The sequence below is a fragment of the Podarcis raffonei genome, chromosome Z (assembly GCF_027172205.1).
Source record: "Podarcis raffonei isolate rPodRaf1 chromosome Z, rPodRaf1.pri, whole genome shotgun sequence".
NCBI lineage: Eukaryota > Metazoa > Chordata > Lepidosauria > Squamata > Lacertidae > Podarcis > Podarcis raffonei.
The window spans coordinates 19204467-19222933 of NC_070621.1; the positions used below are offsets into that span (position 1 = coordinate 19204467).

Sequence of the window (18467 nt, forward strand, 5' to 3'; positions counted from 1 at the left end):
AGGACTACTTCAGTGTATTCTGTGTGGGGCTGCCCTTGGTTCTGGCTTGGAAGTTCCAGCTGGGGCATAATGCTGTGTCTAGACTGAAGACAGGAGCTTCTGGCTGAGAACATGGAACACCCTTGTTAAAACATTGGCTGCCCATCTCCTACCAAGCCAAGTTCAATGACCTTGTATTACTTTGCAAAACCCTGAACAGCTTAGGTCCAGTGTACCTCTGGGATCACTTGAACACTTATGATAGCCCAGTTTGAACACTGAGATCCACTGGAGCATTGTTGGCTGCTCCCCAAGTTGATGAGGCTCAATTGATGGCAATGAGAAACCAATGAGACACCCTCTTCTATTCATCTACAGTTGCCTATTATATGGAGGGCAGGGACTCTGCCCAGCTGATCTATAGGTGGACCAAGAGAGTGGACCCCAACTTGAAGCGAGGAGCCTGGACTCCAGAGGAAGATGCTGTAAGGCCCTTTCCTGTTGCCTTTGGGGGTGGGGATTAGTGTAAACCTAATAAGCTGATATTTGGTCCCTATAGCTCAGTATTGCCCACACTGACTGGCAGCAGCAGCTTCCCAGCCCTACTTGGAGATTGAACCTGGGACCTTCTGCATGCCAGTCAGGTGCTCTGTCACTGAACTATAGCCGTTTCCCTTTAACATAAAGTTAGATACTAGTCCTCAAGGTTCTGAACAAAGGACTGAATTAAATAGGAATATATGGGAAAGTGCTTTATACTGAGATGGATGAGAGAGATATACTGATGGGTCTTCAGAGACAGCAAATACTATATATCCTTCAAATTTATCGGAGAAATGTTAAATTAAATATCCTCTCCACAAGCATTCCTGTATGGAAGGTGGAGCAAAAGCATTTTCTGTCTCATTCAGAAAGGGAGCCTAGTCTCACCGAGATTGGGTGGGTAAGGCTTTCTGATCGAGCAACATCATCTAGCATCACTACAGGATTTCAGTAGGTTGTTTCCATTGCTGAGATACTACTAATCAATAATAAAAAGTGTACAAGGTCTTTGTATTTTAGACTATTGTGTGGGCTCAAGTCCAGTGATAACAGAACAGGTGATACTGGAAACAATATGGGAAACACTTTCCTAAAAAAGGTAGACTGACTTAGAGCCCTGCCAGGCATGGAAAGAGCAGCTTTACTCTCCACAGATAGGCATTGACACTTCCAGCACTGTTGTCTGCCCACTTGCCCTAGGTCATCCCACCACTCACATTAGGAAGTGTGGCTCTAACCACTACACCACCACTACCTCTCTCCAGCATAGAAGAGAGACATTAGTGCTTATTTAGACTACACGTCTAATGCATTTCTGTGTTTTTCAACGCAAGTTGCTCAAATACCTTTTAGGTAGCAAGCGACCACTAAGCTTAATCAATAATAATAAATGTCATGTGAAGAATCGGCTTTTGTGTGTCCTCCCTCCCGCAGGTGCTGCTGAAGGCTGTTGCTAAATACGGAGCACAGGACTGGTACAAGATTCGGATGGAGGTGCCCGGCAGGAATGATATCCAGTGCCGAGACAGGTCAGTGTTCCCTTCCCTCACATGGAAGATGGAGCAAGCTTGTTTCTGCTGCTCCAGAGGGTAGGGTTCAGACTGACAGATTGACTGAGTTGAGGTGCAGTGGCCTGAGGACAGAAGGAGTGTATCATTCTGCAACATCTTTTTTTTCTCCCCCCCCCCCCAATTGCTGCAGGTATTTGCATGCCCTGCACTGTGACATCAAGAAGGGCAAATGGAGTGAGGAGGAGGAAATGAAGCTCATCGAGCTGACTGAGAAATATGGCGTGGGTAAGGCGGCTCTTCCTTGCAGGGAGTTGGACTAGATGACCCTTAGGTGTACCTTCCAGCTCCACAATTCTATGATTCTATTACCTTGGAAAGTGGCAGACTCTTTTTCCTTGGGTAATTTTAAAAAACCTTGGGTAATTTTAAAACTTGGGGCACTGTGCAAGTGAGAATGGGGCAGTTCGGTTATTAGGATGCCCATAAGCTCCTCAAACCAAGCGACTCTAGCTACAGGAGAAAGTTCACCACTCCCTACCGAGATCAAGTGAGTCACGCGATCAGAATACATCAAGATTTGGAAAGACGATAGAGTATGCTCGTTAATCCGAATCCTTATGTACTGAGGACATGGTACCTGGAGGAGTGGATTGATTAAATTTTATGGCACTCTCGATGGAAGGACAAATTTACATTGAAGGGAGAGATGATCACTAAGCATAGGATCGCCTATTTGGAACTCAAATCGCATGGGGCAGCAATTTAGTGGGGACCAGAATATAGTCTACCACACTATTTCCTTGTGGGGAGAGGAAGGTAAAGTTCTCAGAGTCTTCCCAATCTGGCAGCCCATTGTGCCACACCAAGGCTCTGGTGGTAGACAGCTTGGTGAGCCGTAAGCCCGCCAGGTTGATTTCTAAGTCCCGTGATTCTCGTTCCCACAAGCAGAAGCCAGGAAGAGCCGTAGAGTCCAAGATCTCCCAAGCTTTTGTATATACTTCCTTCCCTTGGCCTAGGCGGGCATTAAAATCCCCTGTCAGGACAATAGGTAGATCGGGGCAAATGGTGCCCAAATTCTTGAGCACGTGTGCAAGGAGATCCCATTGATGATTCTTGGCTATGACAGTATAGGTGGGAGGAATATACACATTGACCAGTAACATGACCTGGCTTTCCAGCTCTATCTTTGTTGCTAAAAGTTTGCAATTTGCATAGCCAAGAGAATGTGTTCACATTTTATATGGGGGGCCACCAGGGTTAGCAAGCCACCCGAGAGCCTGCCTTTGTTGTGGAGTTTGACTGCCGGAACTGCAAAGGCGTTATAGCTGGCAAAGTCAATGTGCCGTGCTGACCAAGTTTCTTGTAAACAAACTATATCCTGCTCTCTTATTAACTTAACAAGGTCAGGATAGCATAACTTTGAGGACTATCCTGCCACATTCCACAATAGCAACTTCAGGGAAGAATGTTGCACTGGGTTCCCCACCTTGGCGCAAGTGGCAGTCATTAGATTGGCTATCACTAGGGGCCCCAGGTGGAACCTGTAGCAATTCCTCTAGTGCCTCAGGGGCGCCAGTTGTTAGACCATGGTCCCTAGTGTTGGCACTTCTTGAACTGTCTGCTGTCAACTCCTTGTTCAAAGTCAAGTAGCCAATTTTGGGGGCGAGATCGCTAGGACAGAGCATCGAGGGGAATGTGTGTCCCAGAAATCATTCCCGGGAGTTCTTCTTCTGTTGAGGTGTCCTCTAGTGCTGGCATAGCCAAGTCAGCATTTGCGGGGCAAGATGAAGGTTGAGGAACTAAAATATTAACTTCTTGCAGATGGGCTTTGAGGCAGTCCTGGAACACAGGTGGGAGAATAGGTTGCTTAACAGTTTGTGATTCATCCGGCAAGTTTGGCATTGTGTTATCTATCGGGAAGGTTTCTGCTTGGTCCTCGGCTGGGGGCAATTGCAGCTCAGCGCTCGGGGTGACCGGCTTCCCAGTGTGCATCTCCTGATTGAGTTCAGACCATCACCAGACATCTGTGTAGTTTCTGATCTTGCTTGCTCCTCCTACATAACTGTGGGCAAAGTCTGTTCTGTGGGCAGAGGTGATGATGAAATATAGTGTCATACATGTTGATTCAGCATGTAGTTGGATCCAGTCCCTTGGTCTGCAAACGCCTTTCTTGGTTGGGTGAGTCCCTTACTGGGGATTCCTCCTGTAGAAAGGCCAGTATCTCCTCTTTCCCAGACCTATCATTATTCGTATTCCTGCTGCCCACATTAGCAGGTTCATGGGGATTTGTCCTAGGCTTGTTGAGGTCATGCATCTGAATAATAGTAACAGTAGTCGTGCTGCACTATTGTCATGCTACATGTCCCCTCAGCCTGCTTCATTGGTGGTTTTTAAGCATCGGTTGGATGACCATCTGTCAGGGATGCTTTAGTCGTGATTTCTGCATTGCAGGGGGTTGGGCTAGAGGACCCTTGGGAACCCTTCCAACTCTATACTTCTAAGATTCTAAGATATACCAGGTGCTGGGATCCTTTAGCCCCCTGGATGTTGCTTGGCCACAACTCTCATCAGTCTTAGCAAGCTTTGCATATGACCAGGGAGGAGGAGAGGAGTTGTAGTAGTTCAGCAACACCAACAACTCCCCAGTGCAGGTGTTTTATGGTGAGTGAAATAGCTGACCTGCTTCTTCTTCTTCCTAAAGGTCGCTGGGCAAAGATAGCATCAGAGTTGCCCCATCGCTCAGGGACTCAGTGCCTCAGCAAGTGGAAAGTTTTGCTGGGCTATCGGGTAAGTTCAACTTCTAGGGTCCTTTTGGGATTTAGAAGTGCTCCCATAAATATAAAAACATATAAGCAGAGCCATCTGCATAAGGTCAATGGCAGTCATCCAGCCCAGCATCCAGTCCTCACAGGGGCCAGCCAGATGCCCCAATGGGAAACCCCCAAGCAGAACCTGAGTGAAATAGCAACTCTCTGACTGTTGTTCCCCATTGTCCAGTATTCAGAGGTACAGTGGTACCTCAGGTTAAGTACTTAATTCGTTCCGGAGGTCAGTTCTTAACCTGAAACTGTTCTTAACCTGAAGCACCACTTTAGCTAATGGGGCCTCCCGCTGCTGCTGCGCCGCCTGAGCACGATTTATGTTCTCATCCTGAAGCAAAGTTCTTAACCCGAGGTACTATTTCAGGGTTAGCAGAGTCTGTAATCTGAAGCGTATGTAACCTGAAGCGTATGTAACCCAAGGTACCACAGTATAGTGTCCCTGAGCATGAAGGTTCTGCTGTCATGACAGGCCACCTTAAGAAAAGCTTGGCTGCTGGATAAGGCCAAAGGGGGCCCATCACAGCCCATCATCTTGTCTTGAAGGTGGCCACCCAAATATCCCAATGGAAGTCCACAAGCAGGACCTGAGCGCAGCAGCACTGCTCTCCCCACATGGGATCCCCAGGAACTGTTATTTAGAGGCATTTACTCTTCCAACAAGGGAGGTAGAACCTTCTCTGCAATTTTCAAGGGTAGCCCCACATAGAGCTCATTTCAGCAGTTTGTTCACCCACATCCCTAGGTTACCAAGGCAGGGTGGGGAAAGAGTGCAGTCAGCTTGGAAACTGCCTTATTCTGATGATGCCTTTGGACCATCTAGCTCAGTATTGTTGATGCTGACTGGCAGCAGGGGCTCCCCAGGGTTCCAGTCATAGAGATCCTTCCTGGGACCTTTTGCATGCAAAGCAGATTTTTAAAATATATTTTTTTAAAAAAAATATTTATTCCCCACCCATCTGGCTGGGTTTCCCTAGCCACTCTGGATGGCTTACTGCACGTAAAATGCTCTACCACTGAGCTTTAGCCCTTCCCTGAAATAATAAAATATGGTATTCAGAAGCATTACTCCCTCTGACCATAGAGGCAGAGCATAGCCATAGTGGCTAGTGGTACTGATAGCTTTTTCTTCCATGAATTTCTCTAATCCTCCTTTGAAGCTGTCTATGTTGGGGGCCATCACTGTCTCCTGTTGGAGTTTAGTTAACTGTGCTCTGTATGAGGGACTCTACTCTACTCCATGAATTTATCTAAAGCTATGTGTGCCATGTATGCTGCACAGCCAATTAAAAAAGATAATCGCCCAATAAGATCAAAACCGTCACAGTTGACTGCATGTTTATTCAAAATCAGATTGAACCCATCTTGTTTAATTATTCCAGCAAAATTGATGAATTTGATCTAGGGGCGCCAGCTTTTAAAGTCTGATACCTATTATTTCCACCTCCAGCGCCCCCCTACACCTCCTTGCCTCTTAGTTCCCCCCTATGGTATCTCATTGCCCTCTGTGGAAACCATCGCTCTAACCACTATGCCACCAACGCCTCTTGAAATGTGAACTGGCCATTGCAGCTGTTCTTGCGATTATTCTGAGGTTGCTGTTTTTTCTGTCTCTTGTTTCCAGAAGAGGAGGCGGAAGCCGAAGCAAGAGGGCTGCACCCACCGAAAGCCCCGGCAGCCCAGCCTCTGCTTGTCCAGCAGCGAAGATTCTGACCTAGAGCTGTCCCTGGAGGAGGAAGAGGAGGAGAGTGTGGAGGACGAGGCAGCCAGGACCCACAAGGCCATGGCTGGTGGGCACTGGGAGGTGCCCAGCATTGACCTCTGGGTACCTACCAGGAAGGGCATATCATCAGAGAACCTGGCCTCTGTCACGCTGCTGTCCAAGGGCTTCAACGTAGACCAGAAGCATGGGATGTTCCCCAGGGTCCTGAAGGCAGGGGAGGAGGAAGAGCAGCCCCAGAAGGCAGAGGCTTCTCCCCCTGCCACTGCTCCTCCCAGTGATTTGCCCCCTTCCCTGATTGGAGCAAAGGAGAGCTTGGTGGAGGAAGGCAGCAAGGTACGTGGGGAAGGGGCCCTGGCTCAGAGGCAGAGCATCTGGCCCAGGTTTCTGTTTCTTCAGAACCAGGACCTTACTTTAGTTTTAGGGGAAAGGCTGTATCTGGTAAGTGTCTGCTTTGCGTGTAGGTTCAGTACCCAATGGTAGGGCTGGGGGAAACCCCTGCCTGAAGCCCTGGAGAGCAATTGCTGCTGGTTGAAAAAACTGATCTCAGTGGACATATTCCGTCTGACTCAGTCCAAGGCAGATTCCTATATTTCTGTTCAATTCAGGCCATCCTTCAGAACCTTGAGGATTGTTATAGTCTTTATGCTGAGAGGAAGGGCTGCACTTCAGTGCTTAGAGAATGCTCCCTACCTGTAACCCTGGAGAGCCGCTGCTAGTCAGTGTAGAGACAGTGCTGAGCCAGAGAGACTCCAGGGTTTGACTCCGTAGAAAGCAGCTTCCTTTGTTCCTCAGAGCCACGAGGATTAGAAACTTACTTCATGTTAAAGGGAAACGACCAGCTTTGTATGTATATGAAGCAAAGTTCCTTCTGCATCTGTTCATTGCTCAAGAAAAGGCAGAGGGAGAAACTTCTTTCCAGTACCTCGTCCTGTATGGAATCAAACCCAGACCTGTAAATGAGCTGGCTTCCCCTCCTGTGGCAAATCCCAATGACCTTTCTGCTATCAGGCAGGGAAAAGCTTTCTGCAGCTGGTCCATTTCTCCATTTCTTCCAGGCCCACAAGATCACTTTTTGTGCTCATGTTATTATTTTCATACAGAGAGGAGGGGATCTTGTCCCTCCCACTCACTCCACTAGGTAGGAATATGCAGATTCTGAGCTGCACTTACCCTGTAGTGGGAAGGTGGCCCCTCCAGTTCCCATATTGCCTTGCTCCCAATGCAGGTCAGGTGACAGGCCTCTGTTGTCACTCAGATTTTCCTGAGGAGATTTTTCTCCATGGAGAGTCACTCTTTATCAATACTAGGAAATCAGTGAAGTGACTTGTAAGAGAAAAGAGGCACAGAATGCTGCCTTTACCAAGAATTCTGCTATTGGATTTGGCAGATTGCAGTGGCTTAGAGGGTGCATTGCTAAGTGTTATGAGGGTCATAAAGGAATTCCATATCTATAAAAGGTGCCTGGAGGTTCTAGTCCTCATTAAAATATCCAATTAAGTATTATTATTTTCTCTGTTATAACTGTATTCCAGAGTGAGTGGTACCAAGTATCCCGTGTAAGATTTTGGGCTATTTTCTGCTGAGTTGTAATGACAATTTGAGCTACCAATATCATATATAAGACCAATTCTTTTGAAAATATAAAGATTTTCTGTCTAGGACTTTCTTTCCCTTAAATGAAAATAGATTGGGATCTGTGTGTGGCTGATGGGTGTTGATGGGTGTTTCTCCTTCCTGTTTTGTTTGCAGAATCCCAGGAGGATGAAGGACTCCTGGAGGGTGTCTTTGGCTTATGTGAAATGTGTGTTGAGGAGAAACAGCTATGAGTTGCAGCGGAGAAACGTAAGTCTCCCTCCCATGGTTCAGAAGCTCCTCCTGGCTCTCTTAGGTTTAGGATAAGGAACTTCCCTTGAGAGACAGTGTAGTGAAGTGGTTAGAGTGTCAGACTAGGGACAAGGGTTCAAATCCCCCCATTCAGCCATGAAGCTCACACAGTGACCTTGGGTCACAGTCATTGCCTCTCAACCTACCTCTCAGGGTTGTTGTGGGGATTAAAAGAGAACTAGGACCTGGGAGAGACCAGGTTCAAATTCCACTCTGCTTTGACACTGACTGGGTCACAGTCACTGCCTTTCAGCCTAACCTGTCTCACAGAGTTGTTGTGGAGGAGGGGGACAGAACCATGTATGCCACCTTGAGCTCCTTGGGGGCAAAGTTGGGATATAAATGCAGTAGATTAGATAGATAGATCCCCATACTTTTCTTGCCAACATGTCTGATGATATTTAGAGGCATTCAGTTCAGATTGGCTGTTGGGCTTCGGATTTAAGCCGGCATGATGGGGCAGTGGGCTTCATACCTTCCCCCATGTGAGCATGTTATTGTTGTTTTTAAAAATATGTTCAAATGTCTTTTAGCAAGGCCTGCTTAGTTGGATGAGTTTGTTTCATTTCCATTTCCACCAAGATACCCTTTTGCTTTCAAGGCAGGTTTCAACAGTTTTAAACATACTGTATTCCAGAGTTTATTTATTAAATTTATAACCTACTGTTTCTCCCTAAAGAGCTCAAAATGGCATACATGGTTCTGCCTCCCTCTTTTCTTTTTAATATTTACAATTAAAGCAGATTAAAGAAAACACCTCATTGGGCAAGCAACAACAAGAGGAACACGCATCAGGCTGGTACAATAAAATTAGAAGACTGAACAAACTTTTGTCCATGTTTTTCCTTATTGGCATATGTAATCATACCAGACCTCTCTCTGCAAATTTATCCTTTTTCCTTGGTGACCTGGAAGTGCGTAGGTTGTTGATCAGCTTTTATAGTAAAGCCACTTCCCAAACTTTTGAATGCTGAAAAGTGTTGGCTCCTTTCAGGTCTCTCTAGAAATGAGCCGTTGTGGCCCTAGTGGACCTGAGTATCCTTCGGGCAGAGGACAGGATTTACTCCTCTCTATCTCTCTCTTTCCACAGCAAGAAATCAACAGGAAGAAGCGTTTTGCCTTCACATCCCAAACATCTATTGCAAAATCCTTGGCACCAGCCAGCAGAGAAGGAGGCCAGCCCCAGAAGGGACAGAAGGATGGGATATTGAAGACCACCCTTTTCCGACGCCTGATGGTGGCCGTGATTCCCTGGGCTGGGAGCCTGGTCCAGGACTGGGCCCAGCGCCTCAAGACAGAAGCTGCTCATAGGTCTAAAGGTCCGACCACCAGCAACTTCTGAGCAGATTCTTCTTCTTCTTCTGTATTTGACTGAAGTGTGTGTGTGTGTGTGTGTGCACAAGTGAATGATGGATACATGATGGTTAAGCCCTTTCTTGGGAAAGCTTAACTTCACACACATAGCAAAACATTTCAGATCAAGGGGACAGAGTGACTCCCCTATAATTTGGATGTTGTTTTTTAGAGAAAAGGTATATACAAGGCAACATGATAGAAGTTTATAAAGTGATGCACAGCATGGAGAAAGTGGAGAGAGAAAAGTTATTCACCCTCTCACAGTGCTAGCACTCAGACATCCAATGAAGCTGAATGTTTGAAGATTGAGGACAGATCAAGTCCTTCTTCATGCAGTACAGAATTAAACTGTGGAGTTTACTCCCAGATGAGGCAACCTGGATGGCTTTAAAGGAGGATTGGACAGATTCATGGAGGAGAGGGCTTTCGATGGCTACTAGCCAGGGTCGCTATTCTTTGCCTCCACTGACAGAACAGTGGGCCTTTGAATATCAGTTGCTTGAAGCCACAGGAGGGGGGAGGGCTCCTGTGCTCAACTCCTGCTTGTGGGCTTCCCATAGGGCAGTGTGGGTGGCCATTGTGAGAACAACAGGCTGGACTAGATGGGCCACTGGCCAGGTGCAGCAAGCTCTTATGTTCTTAATTTTTTTTTATCCCTACAGACATAATATTTTAGTTTGAGCAATGAGAAGCATGGCATGAAGAGAGGAGGAGTGTTTTTTCTTTTTGGCTCAAGGTTCTGGTCCTGTTGATGGACTCTCACTTTTTTCTTTCTTTCCAGTGGAATTAATCTCCAAGCAGCTGCAGGCTGCCTGCCTCACAAGCACACCCCTCTTCACCCTCTTCATCCAGGTGTGTGTGGGGGGGGAGTTCTGTGGGAATGATGTGTGTATCACCAGAATTAGTTTAGTGGAGAGTCTGGTAATCAGCTAAGGCTCCTTGACGTGTTTTCTAGACATCTTCAGAGGAAAGACCACTATGGAATGACAGGGCACAGTTAGAATCATAGAATTGTAGAGTTGGCCGGAGGGTCATCTAGTTTAACCCCCTGCATTGCAGTAATCCTGCCCAGAGCAACCCTGGGTGGGCTTGAACTTACCAGCCTTCTGGTTTAACAGGCAGGTGCACTAACCCATTGCACCACAAGATGTAGTCATTTCTACCAACTTGGATGGTGCTCAGTCTTAGTCTATTTGCCTCACAGTGGCTACTAGCCACAATGACAATGAATTACCTCCACTGTTGGAGGCAGTAAATGTTTCTGAATTCCACTTTATGGGAATTGCAGGTGGGGAGCATTGCTGTTGTCCTTGGGTCCTGCTTGGGGGCTTCCCTTTGAGGTGTCTGGCCGGCCCCTGATTCAGGTAGGTAGCCGTGTTGGTCTGATGCAGTCAAAATATATTAAAAAAGTAAAAAAATTGTCCAGTAGCACCCTAGCAACCAACTAAGTTTGTTCTGGGTATAAGTTTTCATGTGCATGCACACTTCTTCAGATACAGTGAAACAGAAGTCACCAAACATATATAGTGGGAGGGCAGGGTGGGGTTTTTCTCAGAAGGGTAGTAGGAGATGCATTGACTCAATGGGTATTGGATTCCTGTCTCATTACATATGCTAATCATCTGCATACTATCCCTTGCTTTTTCTTGTAGGATTCACTGCAATCATTAACAGTCACAGGTTTATCCTACCCATTGAGTCACTCACCCATCTCCTACTACCCTTCTGAGAAAAACCCCACCATCCCACTATATATAAGGGTTTGGTAACTTCTGTTTCAGTGTATCTGAAGAAGTGTGCATGCACACAAAAGCTTATACCCAGAACAAACTTAGTTGATCTCTAAGGTGCTACTGGACAATTATTATTTTTTTAATATATTTTGGGTGGCCCCTGTGAGGATAGGATGCTGGACTAAATTGTGCTGATCCAGCAGCCATGTGCTGACTGTCCAGAGGCAGTCTATTTTGATTCCTAAGTTTTTAGGATGGTTCTGGACCAGATAGATCACCCTTGGCCTAATCTCACAGCCAGACTCTTCTTAGGTTTTATATATACTGACTCCAGTGTGCAAGGCAGGTCATGTCTCTGAATGCCAGCTGCTGGGAATGACGAGTGGGGAGAATTGCTGCTGTTATGCTCAGTTCCTGCTTGTGGGCTTCTTCCCATTGAGGAATCTGGTTCACCACTGTGAGAACAGGTTGCTGGACTAGATGGGTCGCCTTGGCTGCAGGGCTTTTACGTTCTTGCCATCACCAAGCGTGAGCTACTTTGGATTATTTGCTTTCTTTTGAGCCTGCCTTTTCTCTGCTTAGTCTGACTCTGCCTGTGGGACTCTTGCAGCTGCTCCAGATTGACATCCATGGCTGCATGAAAGTCATCCACAGGAGGAAGACGCGGCAGAGGGAGCTGCTGAAGTCTGCCATTGGGGAGGCAGAGAAGACAGAGCAGGTATGATTTCTATTTAATCATAAAAATATTTGTGCCATTAAAAAAAATCTATCAAAGTGGTTTACAGCAAACAAACAGACATTAAACCACACAAGAAAAAAATGCTTTGAAAAGTTAAAAACAGACCTCACCTAACCAGTGTGGAAGAATGTCTTCCTAATTGCCTGCATAAGCCTGGAGGAATAGTGAAGTTTTCAGCAGGCATTTAAAAGCTGGCACAGAAGGTGCCTTCTGAATCTCTAGTGGCAGAGAGTTCCACAGGACTGGGCCAATGGCACTCAAGTTTCACTTTGTTGTTGCTGCTGTCAAGTAAGCCTCACCAACTCAGGAATGACTGACGATGCTCCTGTAGATTATCTCAGAGATCAAGCTGTGATATTATAAGGGTTAAGGCAATCCGTGAGGTATAAAGGACCTAAACTGATCAGAGCTTTATAAATTAATACAAGGACCTGGTTCAATGGGAAATGGGCAGCTGGTGCAGCCGTTTTAACAAGGGGGTCCCCTGTTCTCGACCAGAACTTCTCACCAGCCATCTGGCCACAGCATTCTTTTATCAACTGGAGCTTCCAAACCAAACCCAAGGGCAGCTTTATGTGATTTCTGCCACATCTCCTTTTCCAAGCTCTGCTGTGTCTGTATGCTTCACTGGAGGTTTTAAAGCAGAGGTTGGGTGACCATCGGTCAGGGATTATTGAGCTGTGATTCTTGCATTGCAGGGAGTGGTGCTGGATGAATCTTTGTGGTCCCAACTCTACAGTTTTATGATTTGTAGAACGTTTGAACAACATTGATTGCTGGAATCAGCTTGGGGGTTGTCGAGCAGGGACTGCCGCACTCTTCATGGCAGCTAATATCATGAGTTTTCCAGATCAACTAGGCTTTGGGTTGATTGCTTGAAGCTCTGTTATGGCTTAGATACATAGACCTGTGGGTGGTTCACCTGCTTCACATGCAGAAGCTCCCCAATGGCAGTTCCAGGTAGGGCTGGGAGAGACCCTGGCCTGAAACCCTAGAGAGTTTTGCCTGCCAGTCAGTGTAGACAATACTGAACTGGATGGAGCAATGGATCTGACTTGGTATAACACAGCTGCCTCCTTCCTATTTAAATCAGTACCACTACAGCTCCCATCATCCCTGACCATTGGTCATTCTGTTTGCTGAGGATGATGGACTCCCAACTTCCATCCTCAGTGCCCCTAGACCCGTTTCACTGGTAACTGGGCAGGAGAAATTCTTGGAAAGGAGGTAGACATGGGCCAAAGCCGCCTGCCACCCAAAGCAACTAATTGTTCCCTTCTTTTGCAGGCCCCGTCTGCGCAAGATCCAAAAGGTATTTGTCCTTTTCTGTTGTTCCAAACTAGTCTCGACAGTCCAGCCAGTCTACACAATGGTGTTTCGGGTTAGGAAGAGCTGCCCATCTCCTCTTTTGCAAACCCCTTGCTTTGGCCTGGCCTGGAGTGGTCCATTAACCTGTTTCCTGATCAGGGGAGAAGAAAGTGGCTGCCATTTTTTCCACATGGAAAACACGGCCGTCGGAAGCATCCTTGCTGCTCTTTTGTGAATTTCATTTATATTCCACCTTTCCTCCAAAAAGCTCAAGGTGGTGTGTGCAGAGTTCTCATCCCATTTAACCCCCCTCACAATAACCCTGTGAGTTAGGCTAGGCTGAGAGGCAGTGACTGTGACCCAAGGTCACACCCAGTGAACTTCATGCCCATGTGGGAGATTTTAACTTGGGCCTCCCAGGTCCTAGACTGGCAAACAAAAACTGGAGAGTTGCTGTTGCGCTCTGGTCCTGCTTGTGGACTTTCTGTTGAGGCACCTGGTTGCTGCCATAGTCCCGTGTGGCCCAGCCATGGCAGAGCTTAGTAGCAGGAGAGGCCAGCCAACCAGCCAAGTCTCAGGGGGATATTTGCCTAGAGGCAGAATCCGTATGCAAGGTTCAGTCTAGTCCTAAGGTGAGGAGTATCTCAGTTCACATAGTCCAGGGGTCAAGAAAGCCGAGAGTCCAAGGTCACGAAAAGCAAGAAGCAGCAAGGTCTGTCCGGGACAACAAATGTTGTTTCCAGTAATTGACTGAGGCTGGAAATTCTGCTTAAGAAAGCTGGAGCCTGCTGGTTCACATCAGGAACAAGAAGGCTGTTCAGCAGCAGGTGAAGTCACTTTGCCTCCTGCCTCTTCAGGCTGCTGCTTAGCGGGTGAAGCCAATTTCTGGTCCATGACACCTGCCCCTGTGAGGAGAGGATGCTGGACTATATGTGCCCCCTTTGGCCTAATCCAGCAGCCAGGCTCTCCATAGCTTCTTATGGAGCCTCCAGGCCCAGAGGCAGGCTACCTTGATCCCAAGGTTTTTAGGGCATTTGGCCACTGCGAGAACAGGATGCTGGATTTATATTCTTCTGTCTTTGCCCAGCCCAGTCCAGGAATGTCCAGGTGGCCGTCCAAAACCCAAGCAAGAAGCTCATCCCCCTGAAGGCCAAAGAGGGGCTGGTTCCTGCTTCCTCGAAGAGGGCCCTTTCCCCGCGTTGCCCAATGTCCAAGCCCAAGACTGTCTCTGAACTGCTGCGGGAGAAGAGGCAGCGGAAGGTCCCACAGCTTCTCCTGCACCCCTCGGTAATCATTCAGCAGCCAATGGTTCCAGTCGGTGCCCAGGTGGCAAGCCAGCTGCCATACACCAGGGGGTCACCATTGCCAGCACTCCCTCCAGTGCACTCAGTCCCATCGCTGGGAAGTCAAGTGAAATCTCCGGAAACAGGGAGGGGAGAGGATCCCCCTGGGAACGGCAATCAAGACAGCAGGGAGGCTGCAACCGGCACAAGCACTGCCGCGCCTTTGACGCACCCAGCACCGGCAGGGCAAGCTACCCATTTGCCCACCTCTCTGAATCCTGCTGGTATCCAGGGGGCTCTGTGCCTGCCTCATGTTGTTTCCCAGCAGAGCCCAGCCAACACAGTGCCCATAGCACCGGCGCCACCAGGAGTGGTCTCCCAGCCTGGGGCCAGCACAGTCCCCGGGCAGCAGGTCCTTCCCATCACCTGGGTCTTGACCACGCAGGGCCTTGTCCCCATGACCATTGTCAGCATTCCCAACCAGGGAAACCAACCGCCACCCACAAAAGAACCACCCAAAAACCTGGGCCAAGTGGCCAAGGCATCTTCTGCTCTCATGGTTCCAAATGCTGCAGGCATGGCTCCAGTGGCCTTTGTGCCAGAGAAGCAACACCCGGTGGCTACTTGTGACAGCCCACAGAACCACAGGGGCTTTCAGCAGAGTGGCCTGTCGCCTCCTCTCCTGCCTGCCACCTCGTGCTCCACGGCACCCCCTTTGCCTGACATTTCATTGGGCAATGCCCAGCCCTGTCCTGTTCACGTGAAGCCGGCACCCCTCCAGAACCAGGTCTCCGGAGACAGCTCCCACCCTGCCACCCTGGGAATCGTCCAGGACCCAGTAGTTCAACCCCACCCTGCCCCGCTGCAACAGGACAAGATCACCCCTGACTACAGCTTCATCTCTCTCAAAGAAGCGGCGGTGACGAAGGAGTGGGCCAAAGGAGGGCCAGCAATGCTGCAGCCTAGCCTGCCTTACATGCCTGCTTTCCTGTGTAGCTTGAAAGCCCTCTCCATGCTGCTGCTGAACAAAGGGGCCCTGGAGCACAGCGTGGATTCTCTCGTGGCCTCTGGAGAGGAGGTGGAGGGGCCTGGCCAGCCAGATCACAACACCCAGCTTCGGGCAATGGTGCAGCAGAACCTCCAGGACAACCCTGCCTACCAGCTCCTGAGAAGCCGCTTCCTGGCCACCTTCACCTTCCCAGCTGCCCTTGCAGCACTGGCTCCTTCCAGGGTGACGACAACCCTATCAGGCAGCGAGTGGGGCAAAAGCAGCCAGGAGGAAGACCCGTGTGCGTCACTGTCACTGTCCGAGGAAGAGGAAGAAGAAGGTGCTGAGACTGGGGCAGGATCCTGTGGAGCAGCAGCGGGTGAGCCCTGGGAGGCAGTGGAGGAGCAGGAGGTAAGCCTATTTATTTTAAACAATTTATCCTTGAGGCGGGGGGTTAGACTAGATGACCCATGGGGTCCCTTTCAACCATACAGTTTTAGGATTCTAGGCTTTATATCAGTGGTTTCCAAAGTGAGTAGCACTATCTCCTGGGAGTTAGTGAGATTACTTTGGGGTGGGAGATGCTAAAAGGAAAGGAGGTGGTGGTGGGGTGCTGGAGGTGGTGATTTAAGACTCCTGCTAAGTGATTTTAAATCAGGAATTTGGAAATTAGTGTCACTTCATCAAGCCCATCCACCACATCAATAATTTTAATAGAATTATATTATTATCTCATGCACCTCTCTCTCTTTCTCTCTTGCAGGAGGCAGGCATGGGCAGTGCAGAGTTGGACCAGCTCAGTTCCTCTGGGGTTCGGAGAAGCTCCCGGCTAGAGAAAAAGCAAAGGCAGCGGTGAGAGGAATCAGCTCAGAAGTTCCTTGGATCAAGGTACCTTCTCTTTTTGGCTGAGTTTTCTCACTTCCACCCAGAAAGCATGTACTTACAAAAGAGTGAAGCTAGCACACTGGAACGTATTTGGCGTTTATCTAGCTCAGTGTGGTCTGTACTGACAGGCAGCTCTGGCAGTTCAGGGTTTCATGCCTAAGGGTTTTTCTCCCCATTTCCTGTCTGGAAACACTACTGGTGGGGTTTAGCCTGGGACCTTCTGCATGCAAAGCAGGTGCTCTAACCCAGTGGTTCCTGCCTTCTGCTTTCCATCAACTCATCTCCAGAGCCCCTACCTTGTAAAAAGCATTATTTGGAATAATGGTTTGCACAACCCACTAAGGAAGATAAGGTTGGGAGGGCCATTTGTCAGGGGTGTTTAGCTGCAATTCCTGCATTGCAGGGGTTGGACTAATGACCTTGGTCCCTTCTGATTCTACAATTACATGATTCGAAACAGTCACAATTAATTGTACATTTATTCAGAATCAAATCAGACCTTCAGCAAAACTGATGAACTTGATCCAGTGATACCAGCTTTTCAAGTCTGAGAGTCACTTAGGAGTCTTAGATACCACATTTAGGAACAAATTCACTGTTCAGTAAATTCTTAAAGCTGGATGAAGTTTCCCATTGCCTGATTTAAAGTCACTTAGCAGGAGTCTTAAATCATCAGCTCTGGTGCCCTCTGCCTTCCCCTTGCCTCTTAGCAGCACCCTGCTCTCCAGGGGGGTGTTATTGCCCACTTTGGGTACCACTGCTCCGGCCACTGAGCTACGTCCCTTCCCAGTGTTTCTCCATCAGTAATAAGTGCTTTGACCCTTCCCATCAACCTTTCTTCTAGCGTAATTCCAAGTGTGAATCTTTGTCTCTGCTTTTTGTTTAGGCATCTGCAACACCTCAGAGACAGAGAGGGTGGTCTACCTCAGCCCCACCACTAGCAATACTTCAGCACGCCAGTTTGGAACACTTTTGGTTTACACAGTGACTTATACTTAATTTGTAATAATTTTGTGTCTGTGGTCCTCTGTGTGGGAGAGAATGAACTATCCTGTATATTTTCCTTTTCCAACTGATTAATGGAGTTTTCATTCACTGTGGGAGAGCAGCCCCCTTTGTTTTGGGTAGCCACAGATGTATTAGCCATAAAGCCCAACGTTATAAGATTTGTTGATGGCTGTGGTGGGGGTTTAAATAGTTCTCTATTGTTATGCCCTTTAAAAATACCAGACCAGAGGATCTTTTTTTTTTGTTTTGTATATTTGTACTGTTGTACATGTTTAATTGATTTTGTTGTTTTCCTGTAAACTGCTATGAGGGTTTTTTTTGTTTTTCTTTTTTTTGCAATCAAGCAATAAATTCTATGAACTAAAAATAAATAAAAAATAAATCTTCCAGTGTGGTTTCTGCATTGAAGGGGGTTGGACTAGATGACCCTTGGGGGACCTTTACAACTCTACAATTCTATGATTCTGTAATATTTGGACCACAGAAGAGGGGAGTGAGGAAGGTTTGCACGCTTTGTGCAAAAAGTTCTTACTCCTGTTTTCTAAAGAAAAAAACCTCTACCAGGATTCTCAGTGGCTGTCAAGGGTTGGGTTTTTTTTGGGGGGGGAGGGTGTGATTCTCTACCTACCAGAAATGGAGCTGCCCCTGGAGGTTGAATCTGGCGCCTTCTGCATGCAAAGGAGCTCCTCTGCCCACAGAGCTTTCTTGTGAGTTAAGGGGCAATCCCTCCAGAAAAAGCTAAGATGCTAATCCTCATGGTTCTGAATAAAGAGCTGTTTGAAGTGATTACGTAGGAAACTGCCTTGCAGAGTCCATTTAGCACAAGGTGTTTTTTGTTTTTTTTTTGCAATGACTGGCAGTTTCAGAGAAGTAGTCTTCACTAATCCTACCTAGATCCCGTTGGTGGTTGAACCTGGGACCTTAGGCATGCAAAGCAGCTGCTCTGCCCACTAATTGTTTCTGAAACCTACTGCAAGCTCATCATATTGGTCAGGCCCCAAATCTGAAAATGATTTATGATCCAAATTCCACTGGCTGGCAAGAAGCCAGTGAGGATGAACTGAGAACATGTGCAGAGGGAAGTAGAGGAGGAAGCCCAGTCAAGAGCGCTACTCCTGGGCCTGAACATTATATAATACATACTTTAATAATGTAAAAGTTTACATATTATAATACAGTGGTACCTCAGGTTAAGTACTTAATTCGTTC

The 18467-nt window shown here is 47.6% G+C and overlaps 1 protein-coding gene across 1 annotated transcript in view; it reads left to right on the forward strand.

Annotated features, from left to right (window-relative positions):
* SNAPC4 (small nuclear RNA activating complex polypeptide 4) overlaps nucleotides 1-17487 on the forward strand; it is a 31217-nt gene extending 13730 nt beyond the window's left edge. Inside the window, exons 12-24 of the mRNA XM_053373620.1 lie at nucleotides 358-464; nucleotides 1456-1550; nucleotides 1723-1817; nucleotides 4234-4319; nucleotides 5976-6407; nucleotides 7824-7916; nucleotides 9049-9277; nucleotides 10096-10166; nucleotides 11658-11765; nucleotides 13074-13098; nucleotides 14182-15776; nucleotides 16129-16253; nucleotides 17137-17487. Coding sequence (XP_053229595.1) covers nucleotides 358-464; nucleotides 1456-1550; nucleotides 1723-1817; nucleotides 4234-4319; nucleotides 5976-6407; nucleotides 7824-7916; nucleotides 9049-9277; nucleotides 10096-10166; nucleotides 11658-11765; nucleotides 13074-13098; nucleotides 14182-15776; nucleotides 16129-16221 — 3029 coding nt within the window. The 3' untranslated portion in view covers nucleotides 16222-16253; nucleotides 17137-17487. The remainder of the gene's footprint in view (nucleotides 1-357; nucleotides 465-1455; nucleotides 1551-1722; nucleotides 1818-4233; nucleotides 4320-5975; nucleotides 6408-7823; nucleotides 7917-9048; nucleotides 9278-10095; nucleotides 10167-11657; nucleotides 11766-13073; nucleotides 13099-14181; nucleotides 15777-16128; nucleotides 16254-17136) is intronic.
* Nucleotides 17488-18467: the final 980 nt, after the last annotated feature.